General features: G+C 38.6%; 1 protein-coding gene across 1 annotated transcript; it reads left to right on the top strand.

The window, feature by feature from the left end:
• The first annotated feature begins 1,120 nt into the window (after positions 1-1,120).
• On the top strand, positions 1,121-17,857 carry LOC105919796 (uncharacterized threonine-rich GPI-anchored glycoprotein PJ4664.02). The gene is made up of 26 exons (XM_036143160.1): positions 1,121-2,496; positions 2,719-2,743; positions 2,827-2,864; positions 2,952-3,082; positions 3,170-3,248; positions 3,930-3,985; positions 5,096-5,134; positions 5,230-5,297; positions 5,427-5,470; positions 5,567-5,609; positions 5,852-5,886; positions 7,476-7,600; positions 7,693-7,819; positions 7,916-8,739; positions 9,885-10,086; positions 11,431-11,587; positions 11,856-12,020; positions 12,164-12,286; positions 12,450-12,495; positions 12,588-12,691; positions 12,793-12,917; positions 13,948-14,319; positions 15,237-15,520; positions 15,612-15,713; positions 15,855-15,983; positions 17,453-17,857. Exons 1-26 carry the CDS (start codon positions 1,157-1,159, stop codon positions 17,551-17,553), a joined length of 4,884 nt encoding a protein of 1,627 aa, XP_035999053.1. The 5' UTR covers positions 1,121-1,156; the 3' UTR covers positions 17,554-17,857.
• The last annotated feature ends 756 nt before the right edge of the window (positions 17,858-18,613 follow it).

Raw genomic sequence — 18,613 nt, 5'->3', positions numbered from 1 at the left:
TTTAATTTTTCAACAGGTGAAACTTCTGTTGTCCCAAGCTCCAGTGCTTCATCTACCTTTCTCCCTTCTACGACTACAGGTAAATTAAACTCCGTAACAATAAGGTGACCCAGGTGTATTACTTGTAACTATAAAACAAAGAAACAAACATAAAGGCGGAAAGTGATCAGATTACATCCTTGTAATATGAACATACAGTATAAGGTAATGTACAGTAAATTACCTTGTGAAGCAGATTCCTCAACAGATTACTCACCTGCTGATCTTTGCAGCAGCAATGTTTGAGATTGTAGTCTTATATTAAAACATGCATATTAAAAGCTTTTTCTTTTTCAAATCAACTGAAGCTTCTGATAGTCAAACATCTGCTTCGGCTACCAGTATTTCAACTACTACCAACACTCCACAGACCTCAGGTAAATAGATGACAGATGCATCTCACTTGTAGAAAAACATCTTATTCCCAGTGGCCAGGGATGTTTCTCCTTCAGTATATATTTCTGAGCAATTGCAAAGTAGATTTTGACCTTCTTATTCGAAATAATATTTTACTTTTTATTGTAGCGTTTTACTTCCTTGAGGTCACAGTGAATGTGACCGGACCGAAGAAAAATGAATCTGAAATTATACACTGGGTGAGTAAGGAACACCTATTATCATCTTATTAGTACTGAATCTTTGGCATCTAAATCCTGTAAATAACTGTGATCATCTATATTTTTTTTCTCAGCTTGACCAGGTTTTCCGAAATGAGCTGGGACATTGCTTGTTTTCATGCACAACAACGACTGCACTCCCATTGCCACAAACTTCAAATGTGACACAACAAATGACAACACCACAGACTTATAACTCAAGCACAACTGAATCTTACACTACAAATGCAACAGCAGTGGTATTTGGCAACATGACAACAGCAGCTGCAACAACAATAAATGAAAACAACACAAAAACAGCTGCAACAACGTTAAACGGAAACTACACAACAGTGCCAACGGTGTTAAATGGCAACGACACAATGACAGCAGGAACAACATTAAATGGCAACAACACAACAACAGCGGCAACAACGATAAATGGCAACACAACAACAAATGGCAACAACACAACAACAGCAACAACAACGTTAAATGGCAACTACACGACAGCGGCAACAATGTTAGATGGCAATAACACAACAACAGTGGAAACAATGGTAAATGGCAGCAACACAACAACAGTGGCAACAACGATAAATGGAAACACAACAACAGCAACAGCAACAACAACATTAAATGGCAACTACACGACAGCGGCAACAATGTTAGATGGCAATAACACAACAACAATGGCAACAGCGTTAAATGGTAATGACACAACTACAGCGTCAACAACATTATACGGCAACAACACAACGACAGTGCCATCAATGTTAAATGACAACAACACAACAACAGGAGCAACAACGTTAAATAGTAACTTCACAACTATAACTGCTAATACTACAACATTGAATGACAACCCAACAACAGCTAAAACATCGAAGGAAACAATCAACAGCACAACAGTTACAGCTGATGTAACTACAGGATTTGATGGCAACACAACATCAACAACTGCAGTACTAATAAACAACAGTTCAACCACAGCTACGACTACAATCTCAACAAGCAACAGTCCGACCACCACTGAAACAACTCCAGCATCAAAAAGCAACAGTCCAACCCCAGTTGCTACAACCACAGCACTTAACAGTAGCAGTGCAACAACCACTGCACCAACTGCAACTTCAAACAGCAACAGTCCAACCCCAGTTGCTACAACTACAATCTCAACAAGCAACAGTCCAACCACCACTGAAACAACTCCAGCATCAAAAAGCAACAGTCCAACCCCAATTGCTACAACTACAGCACTAAACAGTAACAGTGCAACAACCACTGCACCAACTGCAACATCAAAAAGCAACAGTCCAATCCCAGTTGCTACAACTACAGCACTAAACAGTAACAGTGCAACAACCACTGCACCAACTGCAACATCAAAAAGCAACAGTCCAACCCCAGTTGTTACAACTACAGCACTAAACAGTAACAGTGCAACAACCACTGCACCAACTGCAACATCAAAAAGCAACAGTCCAACCCCAATTGCTACAACTACAGCACTAAACAGTAACAGTGCAACAACAACTGCACCAACTGCAACATCAAAAAGCAACAGTCCAACCCCAATTGCTACAACTACAGCACTAAACAGTAACAGTGCAACAACAACTGCACCAACTGCAACATCAAAAAGCAACAGTCCAACCCCAATTGCTACAACTACAGCACTAAACAGTAACAGTGCAACAACCACTGCACCAACTGCAACATCAAAAAGCAACAGTCCAACCCCAATTGCTACAACCACAGCACTAAACAGTAACAGTGCAATGACCACTACAACAACTGTAGCATCAAAAAGGAGGAAACGTGAAGTCCAGCAAATCAGCGGCAGTATGGGACAAAGCTGGTATGAAAAATTAAATCATAAGTGAATGTGTAAAATAATTTATCAAGTTTCTATTCTTCCTAAAAGTGGTTATGTTTGTGTTGTACTGTGTTGGTGTAAAAATTGTAATTACAAATGACAGGTTATCCAAAATTCACATTTCTTCTTGAATTGGGTAGCACTATTTCCATTCTTACATCAATATCTCTCGTTATTTATTTTACTGTTGCTTTTTTGTTTTAGCAATGACACAACGTCGCTTTTTCAAGTAAGTTAATACTTACATGCATCAGTGGGTTTTCACGGTAGGTTGAAGTATTGAATAACTCTGACTGTTTTGTATTCTAACAGGGAATGGAAGTGAACTGCTCCATAAAATCCGAAATAAAGTGGGTAAAATAAAAGATACTTTTAAAATATTTGAGACTTGCATATGTCATTTTTTTGTTTTTGATAAAACTGATTATATCTTACAGTCAGACCAAGTGCACTGTCATGCTTCATCTGAGTGGCAAAATACCATCATGCTGTATCCTTCAAACACTCTGTGGAGTTAGTAAAACATCGTCTGATATTCATGTGGTGGGAACCAGGGCAGATCAACTGAGTGAGTAATGTATTCTTTTTCTTTTTATCTTTTTTACCAGTCTCAAAAGCTTCTTATATGTAATAGACTCTTGGTGTCTCTCAACAGAACCGCTTCAAAACGAGTGCGATAGTAACTCAAAGGAGCCAAACAGCTGCATTTATTGTGGTCCACTGGGTGCGTCATGGTAAGGATTTTAGTGTTTGAGCATGTTTTCAACAGTAATGTGTGCAGACCTAATACAGCATAACAATGCAAACTCCACAGTTGATGGTAATACTCGTGCACTATTAGAAAATGGAAATGCATTAAAAGCAAAACAAATAGTTCAAAGGCATGACTGACTTGCACAAAATAACCTTCAGTTTTTCACATTTAGGTAACATGTTTTTACATACAAATGTTATTTTATTCTAAAGAACATGTAAATATTTTACTCTTGTTTTTGTTTTTCCTTTTTGATGCTCTGAGCCCTCTTTCCGGGCAACTTAATTTTGTTGTATGTTTAATAAAGTGTTGTGGGTTTTTTCATTGGTTGACAATATCAAAATTTAAATCTGAAGCTTTGAAAAAAACTCAGTATACCTGTATGGATTTTTTTTCCCATACACACAAACAGAAATGTACTATACTGTGTGTACAAACTACATTAACCTCCTTGAATACCATTATACCCTTCCAGCTTTCAGTGTTGTGTATAAGTTATCCTCCTGGAAGTTTGTCTTACTTTGAAAAGCTTTGTTTTTAGTATCTTAATCTTCAACAGCATTTTCTGCTGTTAATATTAATATTTTTATTTGGAAATACCCTAAAGAGCTGGAATTAAGTATCTATTATCTAATATGATATGATGTTTATCTTTTACCAGCGTGGAGTCTGGACCTACATATGTCATTCCAAGTCCTCTAACAGACTGTGATACAGGTGAGCTCTGAATGGTTTATTCAAATAAGCTGAAATCTCCTAAAAGCTCTGCAGTTATGCTGCTATAGGCTTAGGCTGCTGGAGGACATCAGGGTCAAAGTTTCTCACTCTGCTGAGTTCTCCTACTGTTCTCCAATTTGCATTGCTTGTTGTCATTTCAACTTTTAACTTTTGCTCTCTGTCATTTTCCTCTTCATAGTAGGTAAATCTGGTCTGGTGTTCTGTTATGCTGTGACATCATCTAGGAGGGGGGGGATCATCTGCCATTACCATATAACATAGAAAGGATTCCTTATTTCCTGTGCTTCTGTGCTTGTTGTGTCTCTGCTCTGTCTTCTCTAACCCCCAGACGGTCGAGGCAGATGACCGTTCATACTGAGCCTGGTTCTGGTGGAGGTTTTCTTCCCTGTTAAAAGGGAGTTTTCCTCTTCACTGTCACTTCATGCATACTTAGTATGAGGGATTGTTGCAAAGCCATCATCAATGCAGACAACTGTCCCTGTGGCTCTATACTCTTTAAGAAGGAGTCAATGCTGCTTGTCAAGACTTGATGCAATCTACTGGGTAGATACAAGCTGTATGAATTGATTTGACTTTGTAAAGTGGTTTGAGATGACATGTGTTTTGAATTGTCACTACATAAATAACATTTAATTGAATATATATATATATATATATATATATATATATATATATATATATATATATATATATAAATAAACTGAATTTGTATTGAAGAATTTCTCTGAATGTGAAAATATGCTGCATACATTACAATACCAAAAACAGAAAAACAGAAACAGCGGCAGACTCATTGATTTGCAGCTATATAATTAAACATGATCATTTTATTCAAAAATTATTGAGTACATATACAAAGCAGCGTTTCAGTACCATAAAAAGTATATGTTCGTTAACAGGGCCTCAAAACCTTGAGGCTTTCACACCAAATTCAAATTAACACCACATTTTAGAAGTACTATTTAATATACGGCTTTTAATTTCAACAGATATGTAGATAGAACCAAAGCTTAATTCTAAAATATTAAAAAATGTGAAATCTTAGCCCAGTGTTAACATTTTTAATGTTTTTTTCTTCTCCTTTTTCAGGGAATTCCTGCAACTGCACTTCCTACTGCAACAAATCTGGTTATTATTTTCCCAAGCAAATGAATCCCTCATGATTATCCAAATAATTAAAAAAATAATAGATTTAGATATGTTATTTTTGTTTCTGCTTTCAGATGCCTACTACACTTTTTCCATTTCACTAAAAGATCCAACAATGAACTCTTCATTTGTTTCATCTCTGGTAATCTCCCTTTATTTATATTCATTTATTTATTTATTTTATTTAACCTCCCTTTAACACCTTGTTTATTAATCATTCTTGCTATAAACAGTTGTTTTATCAGACGGAAATATTTATTTATATTTACAGATTTCTATGTCGGCACTACCACCAAACTGTACCACTGGTATAAAGTATGTATCGATTTTTGTCAGTTATGCAAAAATTAAATACAGAGATTATACTGGTACCAATTAAAGATAAAATGTGTTTTTAATATTTCATTGCAGTGTTACATGCCCATTATTTGCCATGATTGCGTCTGAATACAGGGTAAGCAGCAGCCAAAGCTCAATAATACCGCCTAAGTTGTCAAATCTTCAATTGTTATTAAATTTAAAATGTTATTTGTGGCATTAATATGTTAGAGCATAGCATCTAAAAATACCAGGTATAATTTTTTAGAACTTAAGAATAATAGTAAATAAATATCAACAAAAGAGTATCTAACCATACAACAAAATGTGCAATTTACTTTTTTTGTACATATTTTAAATATTCTTGTATCATTTCAGAGCGCCAGAGTTGACTGTGAAATGATGGGAACAAAGTAAGTTATCCAGTTAATGCAATAAGGTTAATATTTTATCACAAGTGTGGAAATTTTGATTTTATTTCAGTAATTCAATTCCAAAAGTGAAACTCATAATGTATAGATTAATTTAGCACAGACTGATACATTTTGTGCTTTTATTTTTGTTAATATGACAAAGGCCCACAGCTAATCACAATGTGCCTGTGCACATTGAGCAAACAGGCTTTAATCAGAGGCAACCAGACTTTTGTTCAGTTCTTTCTGAAAACGCTTCGATACCTTACCAGGAGTCTTTGTCAGTTCTGGTGGCTCACCAAGCTATTGCTTGGTGTGAGTGGAGTACTCGGTCAGCTGAATCATGACGAGATGCTGATGTAATCTCTTTGGAACGTGTTGGTGGACCAAGCTGTAAACACTGGGGAGTTGGAATCTCAAATATCCCCCTCTGTTCAGTGATGGCTTTTCTCTTTTGACCAAGATGGCTTCTTTTGCCCCTCTTTCAAACCATCTGTTCTCCCTGTCCAAAATCTGGACATTATTGTCATCAAAGGAGTGCCCTTTGTTCTTGAAGTGCATGTGGACTCCTGAATCTTGCCCTGAGCTGCTGGCCCTGGTTTTTCTGTGTTTTGTTTTGACAAGAAATGCTTTCAATATAATACTAGGCTAATTCTGTAACGCTTCATTCAGACCGAACGCGATTTGAGCGTTAAAAAGGCGTCCAATGCCTCTACTTGGACACTTGTGCAGAACTACAGCAAAATGTGGACCGACAAGTCTGATGCGCGCTGGTAGGAGCTAACCTTTTCTTTTCCTCAAATGCAGGGAAAAAATTTACAATGTTAAAAGTTTTGTTAACTTAGTCGAGATCCCATCTTCCTCACTAATCCTCCTCAAGGCAAGGTCCTTAACTGTCTCTGTAGTGATAGCCCGACTGATCAGAGATAATAGGAGGGGGCACAAACAGCCACGTTGAGTTTGTCCTCCATAGTTGACTTCTTGGTCCTTTCGTCCTGTTGAAAAATCCTCCACTACGTCACATAGTGGAGTCTCTCTGATTGGTTAACACTCCACGCGCAAAGGTTCAACTATAGCGTCTGCAGCTTCGTACGCTCAAAACATGCCACTTCCGACAGGTGAAATGCGCTAGAGGACCTTTCGACGCTCCTAAAGGCACATCCACCATAATAGTCTTTGCATGTAGACCAGATTCATGATGCTCAAAATATGTTCGGTGTGAACGCAGCATAACATTTTATGTGATTGCAAAAATGTACAGTACAAGATGGAATCTAAAGTTCCATCAAGGTTTCTCATATGTTCAGTGATCTTTGACCCTATGACGTCTACTTAGGTGCTGATTTCACATCCTAATCATCTCCATGCAACACTTCATTGATGCAGTAATTTTGGATAAATGGAGGTCCCAAAACTGCACACTCTGTGGACGTACTTCTCAGAAAGCCAATATTTCTAAAAGTGAATTGAATTACTGAAGTAAATTTGCTTTTTCGTGTTATACTGGCTTATGTAGAAGAATCTGCTGATGTATACCGTTGGAAACCTGACAGAAATCCTTGATTAATTTTCCCTATTTACATTTGAAGTCAAAGCTGCCGAGTGATTTTGGGCTTTGCTCGAGAAGTCCCAATTTGTTCAGTGGCAGAAGCTGTTGTGGATGTGTTTCGACCTGAAGAAAACATCAATTATGATGGGCAAGTGAGAAGAGCAGGTGAGTGTCTGAATCAATTAGATACAAATGGATCCATGTTAAACAAAACTGGCAAGGCTTTGTGTGAAACAATTTATTGTTTTATGTTGCAGCGATCTGTGGAAGCATAGAAGTGAATGCCAGCTCACTGAACTCCCAGTTTGCATATAGGCCTATTGACTATGACTCAAAGTCAGATAATGTTTGTATGGAAACAGAGGAATCTAACCAATTCACATGGTTCGTATGATATTACTTTATTAATTAAGGCCTTACAAACTTGCCAACCCCATATTACTGTTATTGTTTACCTTTGGTTATCTTTCTTCATTGCAGCAAAAATGATGAAAACGTGCTTGTGTATTTGAAGGAACACTGTGATGTCAATGTTCTATCTACAACAGTTAGCCCAAATGTGACAATTAGTCCCAATGTGACCACCCTGAATGCAACAACTAGCTCAAATGTGACAACCCTGAATGCAACAGTTAGCCCAAATGTGACAACCCTGAATGCAACAGCTAGCCCAAATGTGACAACCCTGAATGCAACAGTTAGCCCAAATGTGACAACCCTGAATGCAACAGCTAGCCCAAATGTGACAACCCTGAATACAACAGCTAGCCCAAATGTGACAACCCTGAATGCAACAGCTAGCCCAAATGTGACAACCCTGAATACAACAGTTAGCCCAAATGTGACAACCCTGAATGCAACAGCTAGCCCAAATGCGACTAGCCTGAATACAACAACTAGCCCGAATGCGACTAGCCTGAATACAACAACTAGCCCAAATGCGACTAGCCTGAATACAACAACTAGCCCAAATGCGACTAGCCTGAATACAACAACTAGCCCAAATGCGACTAGCCTGAATACAACAACTAGCCCAAATGCGACTAGCCTGAATACAACAACTAGCCCAAATGTGACTAGCCTGAATACAACAACTAGCCCAAACGCGACAGTTAGCATAACAGAGAAACCAACAGTACAACCAAGCAACAACACCTTGACACCAACAACAACCCCCAAAACACAAGAGAACACAACACATTCTCTGACCACATCTGGTGCTGGAGGAAAACCATCATCAAACACAACTACAACCACTGCAAATGGATCAGGTTCTGGGACCACCTCAGCGACAAATGGAACCGGTGCGTGGTAACATCACTATTTTGTCTAGCTGTTGTAGTAGTATTTATATTAAAAGTTATTTTCAAAAGTGCTCAAATTCTTTCTGCTGTTTTGTTGCATCTGCAGTTCAAATTTATATATTTTAAAATTCAATGAAACTGCTGTACACTAAGTGGTCTAAAGGGTTCAATAACAAAAGAAAAATAGGGTTTGAAATATTTGCTGGTGCATAGCAATTTTTTGATAAGGTCCAAATCTGAGATTTGACTCAGCCAATGTAAAGAGTTAAGCTCTTTACATTGACTCAGCCAAGGAGTTCCCAGTCAAGACAGGATATTTCCCTCTAAGGACTTTTGGGTCTTCCCTGGGGTCTCCTCTTTGTGGGATGTGCCCAGAAATCTTCCAAACCACCTCCACTGACTCCTTGTAATGTGGAGATGCAGTGGCTCTAATTCAAGCTCCCTGTAGATGATAGAGCTCTTCACCCAATCTCTTAAGGCTGAGCCTTAAGAGCACCCTCCGAAGGAAGCCCATTTCAGCCGTTTCTATCCAGGATCTTTCGGTCATGAACCATACCTCATGACGATAGGAGAGGGTTGTAACATAGACAGCCCAGTAAATCAAGAGCTTCACTTTTTGGCTCAGCTCTTTTCACCGCCAGCGGTCGGAGCAGCGCACACATTACTACAGACGAAGCTCAATCTGTCTGTCCATCTCATATTCCATCCTGCCTCGTGAACTTGTGAACAAGACAACAATCTCCACCACTCAAGGCAGAGACTGCCCCCCCAACCCAAGGAGGGAAAACCACATTTTCAGGATCATGGCCTCATGTTTTTCCATTCTGATGTCAAAATGGCATCGCTAATGAAAAAGATAAAAAAAAAAAATCATAGTATGAAGCTGCTGCCTCAGTACTTCAGTGGAAGTGAAGATGCGATGTTCATATGCTGACTTGAGTTGTTGTTGGTTTTGGTACACCAAAACTGCTGTGTGGAATAAGTAGGGTTGGGACTTTATGATTAACAAACCCCTACTTTGTACTTCAGCAAAACTTGTTTCTGTGTTTGCTAATTTCTTAGTATACTTGTATACTAAGAATACTCTATACTATACATGTGGCCTTTTCCATAAGGTAACCTCTCTTGTGTTTGATTTACTGCAGCTGAAAGCCAAGCCAGAGAACTGCTTGCACGGACTCAAGATGTGTCAAATCTGACCGCGGCTCAGATAGATCAGCTGGTTTCACAGCTGGAGAAGCTTTTGTCAGGCCCAAATGTCAGCAAGGAGCTGGGAGACATCTCTGTCAACATTGTCAGCAATCTTCTGGGTGCTTCAGCTGAGAAGCTGTCAAGTTCCTCCGACAGGTTACTTAAATTCATTTAACTTTTCCAATCACCTTATCAACACTGAAAGAAACATCTAACTCTGAGGTTTGACAGTATCCCAACAAACTAGGCCAGGCAAAGTACTTAGTGATCTATACAGTAGGTTTATGTGTATATGAACTTCACTATGTTTATTGTTGAAGTTTGCTATGGCACGTCCTTATTATTTGCTAAATGGCAGAATCATGTACGATGGTTATTTTAGAGAGTTTTTATTATTTTCTTCAAAGTCAGAAGTTTGCACACACTACACACAAGATTGTGCTTTCTTTTTTGGAAAGTATGAAGGATGGTGGTTTTGTAAGCTTCTGATTCGGTTAATTCACAACATTTGATTCATTATTGTACCACACCTGTAGATGTATTTTAAGGCAACACTACAAACACACTGCTTCCCTGTGTAACAATGTGGGAAAATCAGCTCAAAAAGAAAACTGTGGAGTTCAACAAGTCTGGTTCATCCTTGGGTACAACTTGCAGACGCCTAAATGTGGCACTTTTATCTGTTCAAAGGAATGGCAAAGCATTATACTTTAACAACTAGTTAGATATAGTTCAGAAAGGATAGTGGCTCTGGGTCCATGAGATGACCTTGCTCTAATGTGAATTAAGCTCCAGAACAAAAACAAAAGACCTCCTTAAGATGGTCACTAAAGCAGCCAGGAGAGTTACACTGAAACCAAGGACAAAGCCATTACTTCAAGGCAACATAAAATGCCTTAAATTACATTTAGTGGAATTATAGAAACAACATCTCAAGACTTCAGCCTGAAAGTTAAAACTCAGACATAAATGGGTCTACTAAATGGACAACAACTCTAGGTCGTTACAAAGTAGTTTAAGGACAACAGAGCCAGTGTTTTAGTGTTGCAAACGTTTTGGTCAGAGCTGAAAAGGTGTGTGCAATCAAGGCAACTTGACTCAGTGACACCTGTCCTGTCAGGAGGAATGGGCCAAAATTACGATTACCTATTGTGAGAAGCTTGTGAAAGGATACCCAAAAATGGTCGACCCAGGTCAAAAGAAAATAAATATAAACTTTTGAATTTGTAGACAGTTAGAAATTTCTTTCTTGTCATTTTGGTCTTTAGCAAATTGAAATATTTTGGTAATCCTAACAGACCTTAACAGGAAAGGTTTAGGATTATTTAATGGTTATGTGTCTTTTTATACAGTGTATGTAAATAATTTGCTTCAACAGTATACAAAACATTTAAATTTTTTCAGTTGTAAAACTTTTTTTATATAGAATGCTTCAGACTTTATCTAGATTAATAGATCAAAAATCATTTTGACACCAACCTCTTATCCGTGTTCCTTCAGGATTATAGGGATTGTTGACACAGTAGGATTGAAGTTGGTCATTGAAGACACCGCCGAGAACCTGCTGCACCCTTCTCTGGCCGTCTCTGTGAAACCAGCAGACGGCAACAACTTCCAGGAGACAGTTTTTTCCATCTTAGATCCAAGTAATGTGCTGGTGAGGCTGCTTTTCCTTACATAAAGGCATATTTCTCTCTCATGACTGTATTAAAAAGCTTTGTTCTGACTGAAAGTTTGACAAAACATACAAAACAACTGTACTTTTGGCAAAACTGACTTTTTTTTTCTTCTGCTGTAAGATTTTTCACATGAAATTTAAGCTTTTTAGGTGTCATATATATGGTTATAGCACTGCTAAGCTAGGAAAAAGGATATGTTTGCGAGAGGTCTTTTGCTCACGCTGTATGTCCTGGTATGTGATGCAGGTTCGCGGAAATCCAAGGTTGAAAAGAAGTGTGTTAAAAGACTCATCCAACGCTCAGGGCTCCATAACTCTGCCCTCATCTCTGACTCAAGATCTAACCACTGAGGAAAGGCAGCTGGTCTCCAGAGTCCAGTTCAATTTCTACCAGAAGAGCACAGTCTTCAAGGTCAGTCAACCGGCATTGTTTAAAAAATATATAACATAACGGACAGAAAACTATTTTCAATGACGGAAAACATTAAAATAGAAATAGCTTCTGCATATTGTTTTACAAAAAACTATTTATTGTATCTCTGGATGAAAACACAGGATGATTTGTTGGGAAAACGCAGACTTAACAGTGGGATCTTGGGGGCAAGCGTGGCTAACCTGTCAATCAAAGGACTGCAAGACAGTGTTGTCATTCGCCTGAGAAACACAGAACCTGTTCCGGTAAGTCTAACGAGAAATGTTCAATATTTAGCGCAGATCAGACTGAGCTCATTTAAAAGACAAACTGTGATTGGAACAACTGCTGACTATTCGTTTCAGACTTAAGCTAGACAATGTTCATCTGGAAACTACTCGAAACATTTGTCCTTTTCTCAACCTGCAGGCTAATTTTGTGGCAGTGTGTGTTTTCTGGGACTTTACAATCAACAGTAAGATAAAGAAACGTACATGAATTTTAATAAATGTAAACAGATACAATTTAGAAAAACGAGTGTTTCTTAAACTGTTGTTCTTCCTGCAGATGGTTCTGGTGGCTGGAGCTCGAACGGCTGCTTTGTCAAAAACACGACAGACGATGAGACAGTTTGTGCCTGCAACCATTTAACCAGTTTTGCCATCTTGCTTGTAAGAGCTCCATTACCTGTTGCTCACCTCTACGTGTCTAATAATAACAGCTGACATAAAGGTCATTCTAATTTCTTCTGTTTGTTTTCTCTTTGTTGAAGGACCTCTCCAGAGAGCCCATCATAAGCCGTGTTCAGGCCACCATCCTCACCTTCATCACATATATCGGTTGTGGACTATCTGCCATCTTCCTGTCCATCACTCTCCTCACTTACTTGGTATTTGGGTGAGTTAAATACAATTGTGTTCTTCGTTTAACACACGTTACGGGTTAGTAGAAGTATTTGACAGAGTTTTTAGTTTAGAAATGATCTGGCTTTTCAAACCACAGAGTAAAAGAGACTAAATAAATGTTAACAACAATTTTTATTTGTAATCTATCAACTTCCTTCAACTTCATGTGCTCCTTGGTCTTTCATGTAAATTTTAGTAAAGTCCTAAAAGGTTTTTGACATGTTTTTAATTTGGAAAAAAATTAAAAAGGTTTAAGAACTCGAGTATATAAAACAGCTTTTAACAACTCATGTATTAGTGATTGATGTCTAAATTATCAACTTTTTCCGTGTCTTTCAGTGTGCAACCCTGTCTCTTTCCTAGACTTAGCATTTGCCTGAGCTTTTACTGGAGCTGAAATAATGTTCTTTCTTACATTCTTAAGACTTGAAAACCTGCCCAGAGCTTATCTGCTTAGCTGTGCTATTCTCCTAGATGAAGCCACCAAAGGAGCTGCTACTGCCATTGCCATTTTACTTTTCTTTCACATAGAAAGTACTCCTGGATCAGAGCTTCTGTGTTGTTTCTTTGTGAATGCTCCGTCTTGTCAAGCCCCCAGTCAGTGGCAGAAGGCTGTTCACTCAGAGCCTGGTTCTGCCGGAGGTTTCTTCCTGTTAAAGAGGAGTTTTCCTCTCCACTGTTACTACATGCATGCTCAGTATGAGGGATTGCTGGAAAGTTAACAATACAGTGTGAGCAACTGTCCAGTGTGGTTATATGCTCATCCAGGAGGAGTAAATGCTGCAAGTCAATAACTTGATCCAATCTGCTCAATTTTCTTTGATGTAAAACTTTTTAACCCATTTGAATAATGAACTGAACTTGACTGCATTGTTTGATCATTTCGATCAATTGGAATTGATGTATTTGACCTGAAATCTGTATGATTTGGATTAACTGACTTTTTTCGTTTTCAGAAAATGCCTTGAGACGATGTGCTGTGAACTGAATTGAAACTGAAATAAGTCCTTTCACCCCAACAGAAAGCTGCGTAAAGACACCCCATCCAAAATTCTGATCCAGCTTTGCGTGGCTCTTCTGCTCCTCAACCTGGTCTTCCTGGTGGACGCTTGGCTGGCTCTCTACCCACAAGCTGTGGGCCTCTGCATTTCCACAGCCTGGTTCCTTCACTACTTCCTACTGGTTTCCTTCACCTGGATGGGGCTCGAGGGCGTCCACATGTACTACGCGCTCGTGAAAGTCTTCACGGACAACCTATCTCACTACATGCTGAAGTTCTCATTGGTGGGCTGGGGAGTCCCAATGATAGTGGTCATTATTGTGATCGCGATTGACAAGGACAACTACGGCCTCGTGTCCTATGGAAGGTTTCCAGACGGCACTAGTGATGAGTTGTAAGTTCAGTAAGCTGAAATTAGGTTTACTCACAATTACAATTAATGGATAAGGAAGTACACCGTATTTCAAGTCTAGGCTTTAGTATGTGTCAGGACATTATAAATAAAAATCCTCTGGTCTCAAACAGGTTTTACAATCAATCAAATTCAACATCAAGAGTACAATTTTCATTTTCATTAAATTTTATCCCATCATTTGTGTAATACAAGTAAAACCAAAAGCCACATCTTAATGGAAGAATTTAAGTTCATTAAGAGAGTTCAGCCTGGCTGAGACCTGGACCATTACAGCAATGGATTTGGTTCAGCTGTTCACAATCATCTTGAAATAAAGCCAATTGGATGACAGTCTATGACAAATTGGCAAAGAATCCGAGGTTTTCATTGCCTCCTGCTCGCTGATGTCTGGATGTTATACATTAGTTCAGTCTGTTTGTGCCAAGATTTGCAACGTTTAACATGCTAACTGAAGCTTGTAGAGCCTGAGAGGCAGGTCTTCTCTGTTTTTGCAATGTCACTGAATATTGCAGATTCTGACTGGGTCATTGACTCTTCGTGGTAGTTTAAGATTTTACACTGAATAATCTTTCTCAGTTTCGAAGGATATAATCATTACCAGATTAATGGTCACTGCAACTGCTACCCTGCAGACGTTGCTTTTATTCTTCCTTCTGGGGTCATGTTAAAAACGTCCATGCTCCAGAGCTTTTATAGAGATGATTTTTTTCCAATTTGGCTTAATCTGTAATTTCTGTACTCGTTGCATTAGATTTAAGTAATGTTAGAACCTGGTAAAGACCACACAGACATTATCTATCCATCTATTCATATATATATATCTGTGATTGAACTTATATGTTAAATAAACCCAATAATAACTTTCTTATTCACTCTCCCTCCTCGTTGTCTTGCAGCTGCTGGATAAAAAATGACATCGCCTTCTACGTGGCAGTTGTGGCGTACTTCTGTGTGATGTTCGTCTTCAACTTCATCATGTTCATTGTAGTTTTAGTCCAGTGGCATAAGATAAAAAAACAGAACCCTCACAACAACAGGCACCGAAGCACCTCACAGAATGTACGCAGCATGATCGGGATCACTCTCCTCCTAGGCCTCACGTGGGGGTTTGCCTTTTTTGCCTGGGGGCCTGTTAATCTGCCCTTTATGTACCTCTTTGCCATCTTTAACTCCCTACAAGGTGAGCTGTTGAAACCTCTGCCTTTCCCCGTTTCCTGATCAGAATGTTTTAATCTGCTCTGATCCCCACGGTTTCTGCTTGTATTTTGTAGGTTTCTTCATATTTATTTTCCACTGTGCGGTAAAAGAAACCGTCCGAAGGCAGTGGAGGATATACCTGTGCTGCGGCAGACTGAGACTCCCAGAAAACTCAGGTACGTCTGGATAAAAATGTGTGCCTGTACGTCAAATTCACAAACTAGCTTTCAGTGCATTCTGTCAAAAAAATAATAACATTAAAACATTTATTTTAATTACGTTAATTGCATTTTCCTTTTTTCCTTCATTTTTGTTAGATTGGAGTCGCACTGCAACACAGAAAAACACAAAGAAGTCTCCACTGACCTCCTTTACATCCTCACAAGGCCGCCATCCATCCAGCTCCTCTTTTCTTGCGACACCTACACGAGAGTTAAGTGGCATTGGTAAGTGAGGACGTCACTCCCCAAACACTTATGTTTTATTCTACAATAAGGGATGGCTGACCCGTACCTTTAATACACCCGCCTCCTCATTTATTGGCAACCCCGGTAAGGATGTGGCAAAAACCTAGAAAATAAATGTGATAATCGCAGCAGCATAATCTCACACTCAAAATAAAAAATAATAATAATCAGGCACAGGTTACTTTATTAATACTCAAAGTTGGAATTGCTTTACAATGAGATACGTTTATTTTAACTTCAGTTCAGTTATTCAGTAGGAAAAAGGTCTTGCTTTCAGAAATATATTTTTTCATGGAATCATGTTTACCAGTTATTAGCACTACTATCAGTAAACTGTTTATCTTGTGTCTGCTGCAGCATTTCTTTATTTATTGGTCATATTGTTACCAATCATCAACCTACTGATAACGTCCCTGACCAATTTTACCCATTTTCTGACAGTCTACCAGTTTTATTTCAAATTTGGTATTTTATAAACAGCCATGAACTCTACTGAGGTTCCCAGGGTTTTCGGATAAGAGGCCCACAGCATTACAGATCCAACACTGTAGCCAACATGAGGTGCTGTTCAACAAATGAATCTTTTCTTTCATGCTGCCCTCACCTGAAACATTTGTTGCCAACAGACATGGCACTAGTCTTATCTGATCAAGACTCACATTTCCAGTTTGGCTTGTTTGTGACTCCACACAATTATACCTGTTATGAACGGGCAAAAAGACAGTTTATAATGGTTATTAAATCTTTTTGGTACTCAAATTAATATACAAATGTATTTATTTTGTTACACAAACTGTATTCTTGCTCGCTGGCAGACTAAGTTAAATATATTTTTTGGATGCTGCCATAAAATAGAAATAAATTTAGGAATCTAATTTGAATATGGGGTACACAGTGGCACAGTTGGTAGAACGCTTGCCTTGCAGCCAGAGGATCCTTGATGTTCTCTCTGGGTACTCCGGCTTCCTCCTACAGTCCAAAAAAAACCTGTTAGATCCATTGGTTACTCTAAATGACCCATAGGTATGAGCGTCTGTATTTATTTTTGCCATGTGACGGACTAACGTCCTCTCTAGGGTGTAGCCACCTCTTGCCCAATGGATAGGAACCAGCTTTACCCTGCGACCCAAGGGCAAGCGGGTATAGCCAATGGATGGATGTGTGGATGGTATTCCTTAATTTGAACAGAACTCAGACCATTAGATGGCAGCAAAGTGCTTCCAACATAATCTATGTTAGGTGTTGAACATCCATGGATAGGACGCTGTGCTTCCAGCTTTGCTTGCAAGGAATGATTCACTGAAGAAATCGACACTGCTGGCTTAATGAATTTAAAGCCTTCTGCACACCTTTACCATGGGTGCCAATAATTGTGGATGGCACTGCATATGTTCAATAGCTGTGATTTAGTTACAGAATATGCTAAGCTATAATGTGGTACACTGCAGGAAATCCAATTGAAGACAGAATAATCACAGCTGAAGAACAGAGGACGGATGTGGTTCTCAACGAGATGAACAGAGAGCTGAGGAGCCGGCGAAGTTTCTGATCTGCAAAGACAGCCTTTTGACGCACTCGTTATTGAAAATGTTTATGGTGTAAATTATCGGAGAATATTTATGTATTGTCCATCTCCCATGTTATATGCATTTAAATGATTTCTAAGAAATTTTAAATCTGAAGTTGAATAGTTGTTGCATACTATAACCCTTGTCCTTTAACCTATTTTTATATTTTATATACAAATGTATTTATTTATCAGAGTAAAATGTATGAGATTTAACGTTATGCACTTCATAACAATTGTTGCATTCAAACAGAAAAATAAAGTTCACGTACGAGCTGCACCTATATCCACGTCTCTGGCAACTCATTTAAATTCTTCATAATTGATGAACTTCCCCTTTCAACACCAAGGGTGGCACTGAATAAGTTGAGATATGCCTTTATAGAATCCAATAATGGCCCACTTTTAAATTCCATAAACAGGGAATCATGTCCAGCTATTAAGACACAAAGTCTGTCCAAAATGTATTGCCGTATTATTATTATTAAACAGTGGAACGATGGAAAAACAAAACATGTAGCTGTCAGTCAAAATCACACTTTTATGTCTTGCTATACAAATTTCTAAAATGCAATAAATCCCAGATTTTTGTCTATAAAGTAAAAAAAATAAAATGGAAATAGGCAACTCAGTGACAAGTTTCACATTTCTATGTTGTTGATCTTATTCAAGTGTTGCTGTTTTTAAAATTGTTTTCTTGTCCATCTGGTAAAATAAATTGTATTTTGCTGCAACATCCCTGGTTCAAATCCCACAGACTGCCACTCTGGGTCCTTGAGCAAGACCCTTAGCCCCAGAGCGCTCCCTGGGCGCCGCACAGTGGCAGCCCACTTCTCCCTATAGGATGGGTTAAAGGCAGAACATAATTGCATTTTGTACACGTTGCTATGACAAATAAATGATTAAAGATATTATATAATGTTCCAGATCTTTGATAGATGTCATCTTTCAGGCTTCTTGCTATGTAAAAGCAAGGCAGAGAAGCATCTGATTGGTTGCAATGAAATTTCTGCTGCAAGATGTCGGTGATTCTACAGCTCAA

This window comes from Fundulus heteroclitus, chromosome 11 (genome assembly GCF_011125445.2).
Source record: "Fundulus heteroclitus isolate FHET01 chromosome 11, MU-UCD_Fhet_4.1, whole genome shotgun sequence".
NCBI classification, from domain to species: Eukaryota; Metazoa; Chordata; class Actinopteri; order Cyprinodontiformes; family Fundulidae; genus Fundulus; species Fundulus heteroclitus.
The sequence above is the reverse complement of the archived record's forward strand: the minus strand, read 5'-3'. Positions and strand labels throughout refer to the sequence as shown.

Excerpts from the sequence above, each read along its gene's own strand:
- LOC105919796 (XM_036143160.1), top strand. The coding sequence starts at position 1,157 with ATGTTAGATGGCAATAACACAACAACAGTGGAAACAATGGTAAATGGC. Across the intron at positions 3,249-3,929 it reads GGTCCACTGGGTGCGTCATG|CGTGGAGTCTGGACCTACAT; the intron begins GTAAGGATTTTA and ends ATCTTTTACCAG. Across the intron at positions 12,287-12,449 it reads GAAACACAGAACCTGTTCCG|GCTAATTTTGTGGCAGTGTG; the intron begins GTAAGTCTAACG and ends CTCAACCTGCAG.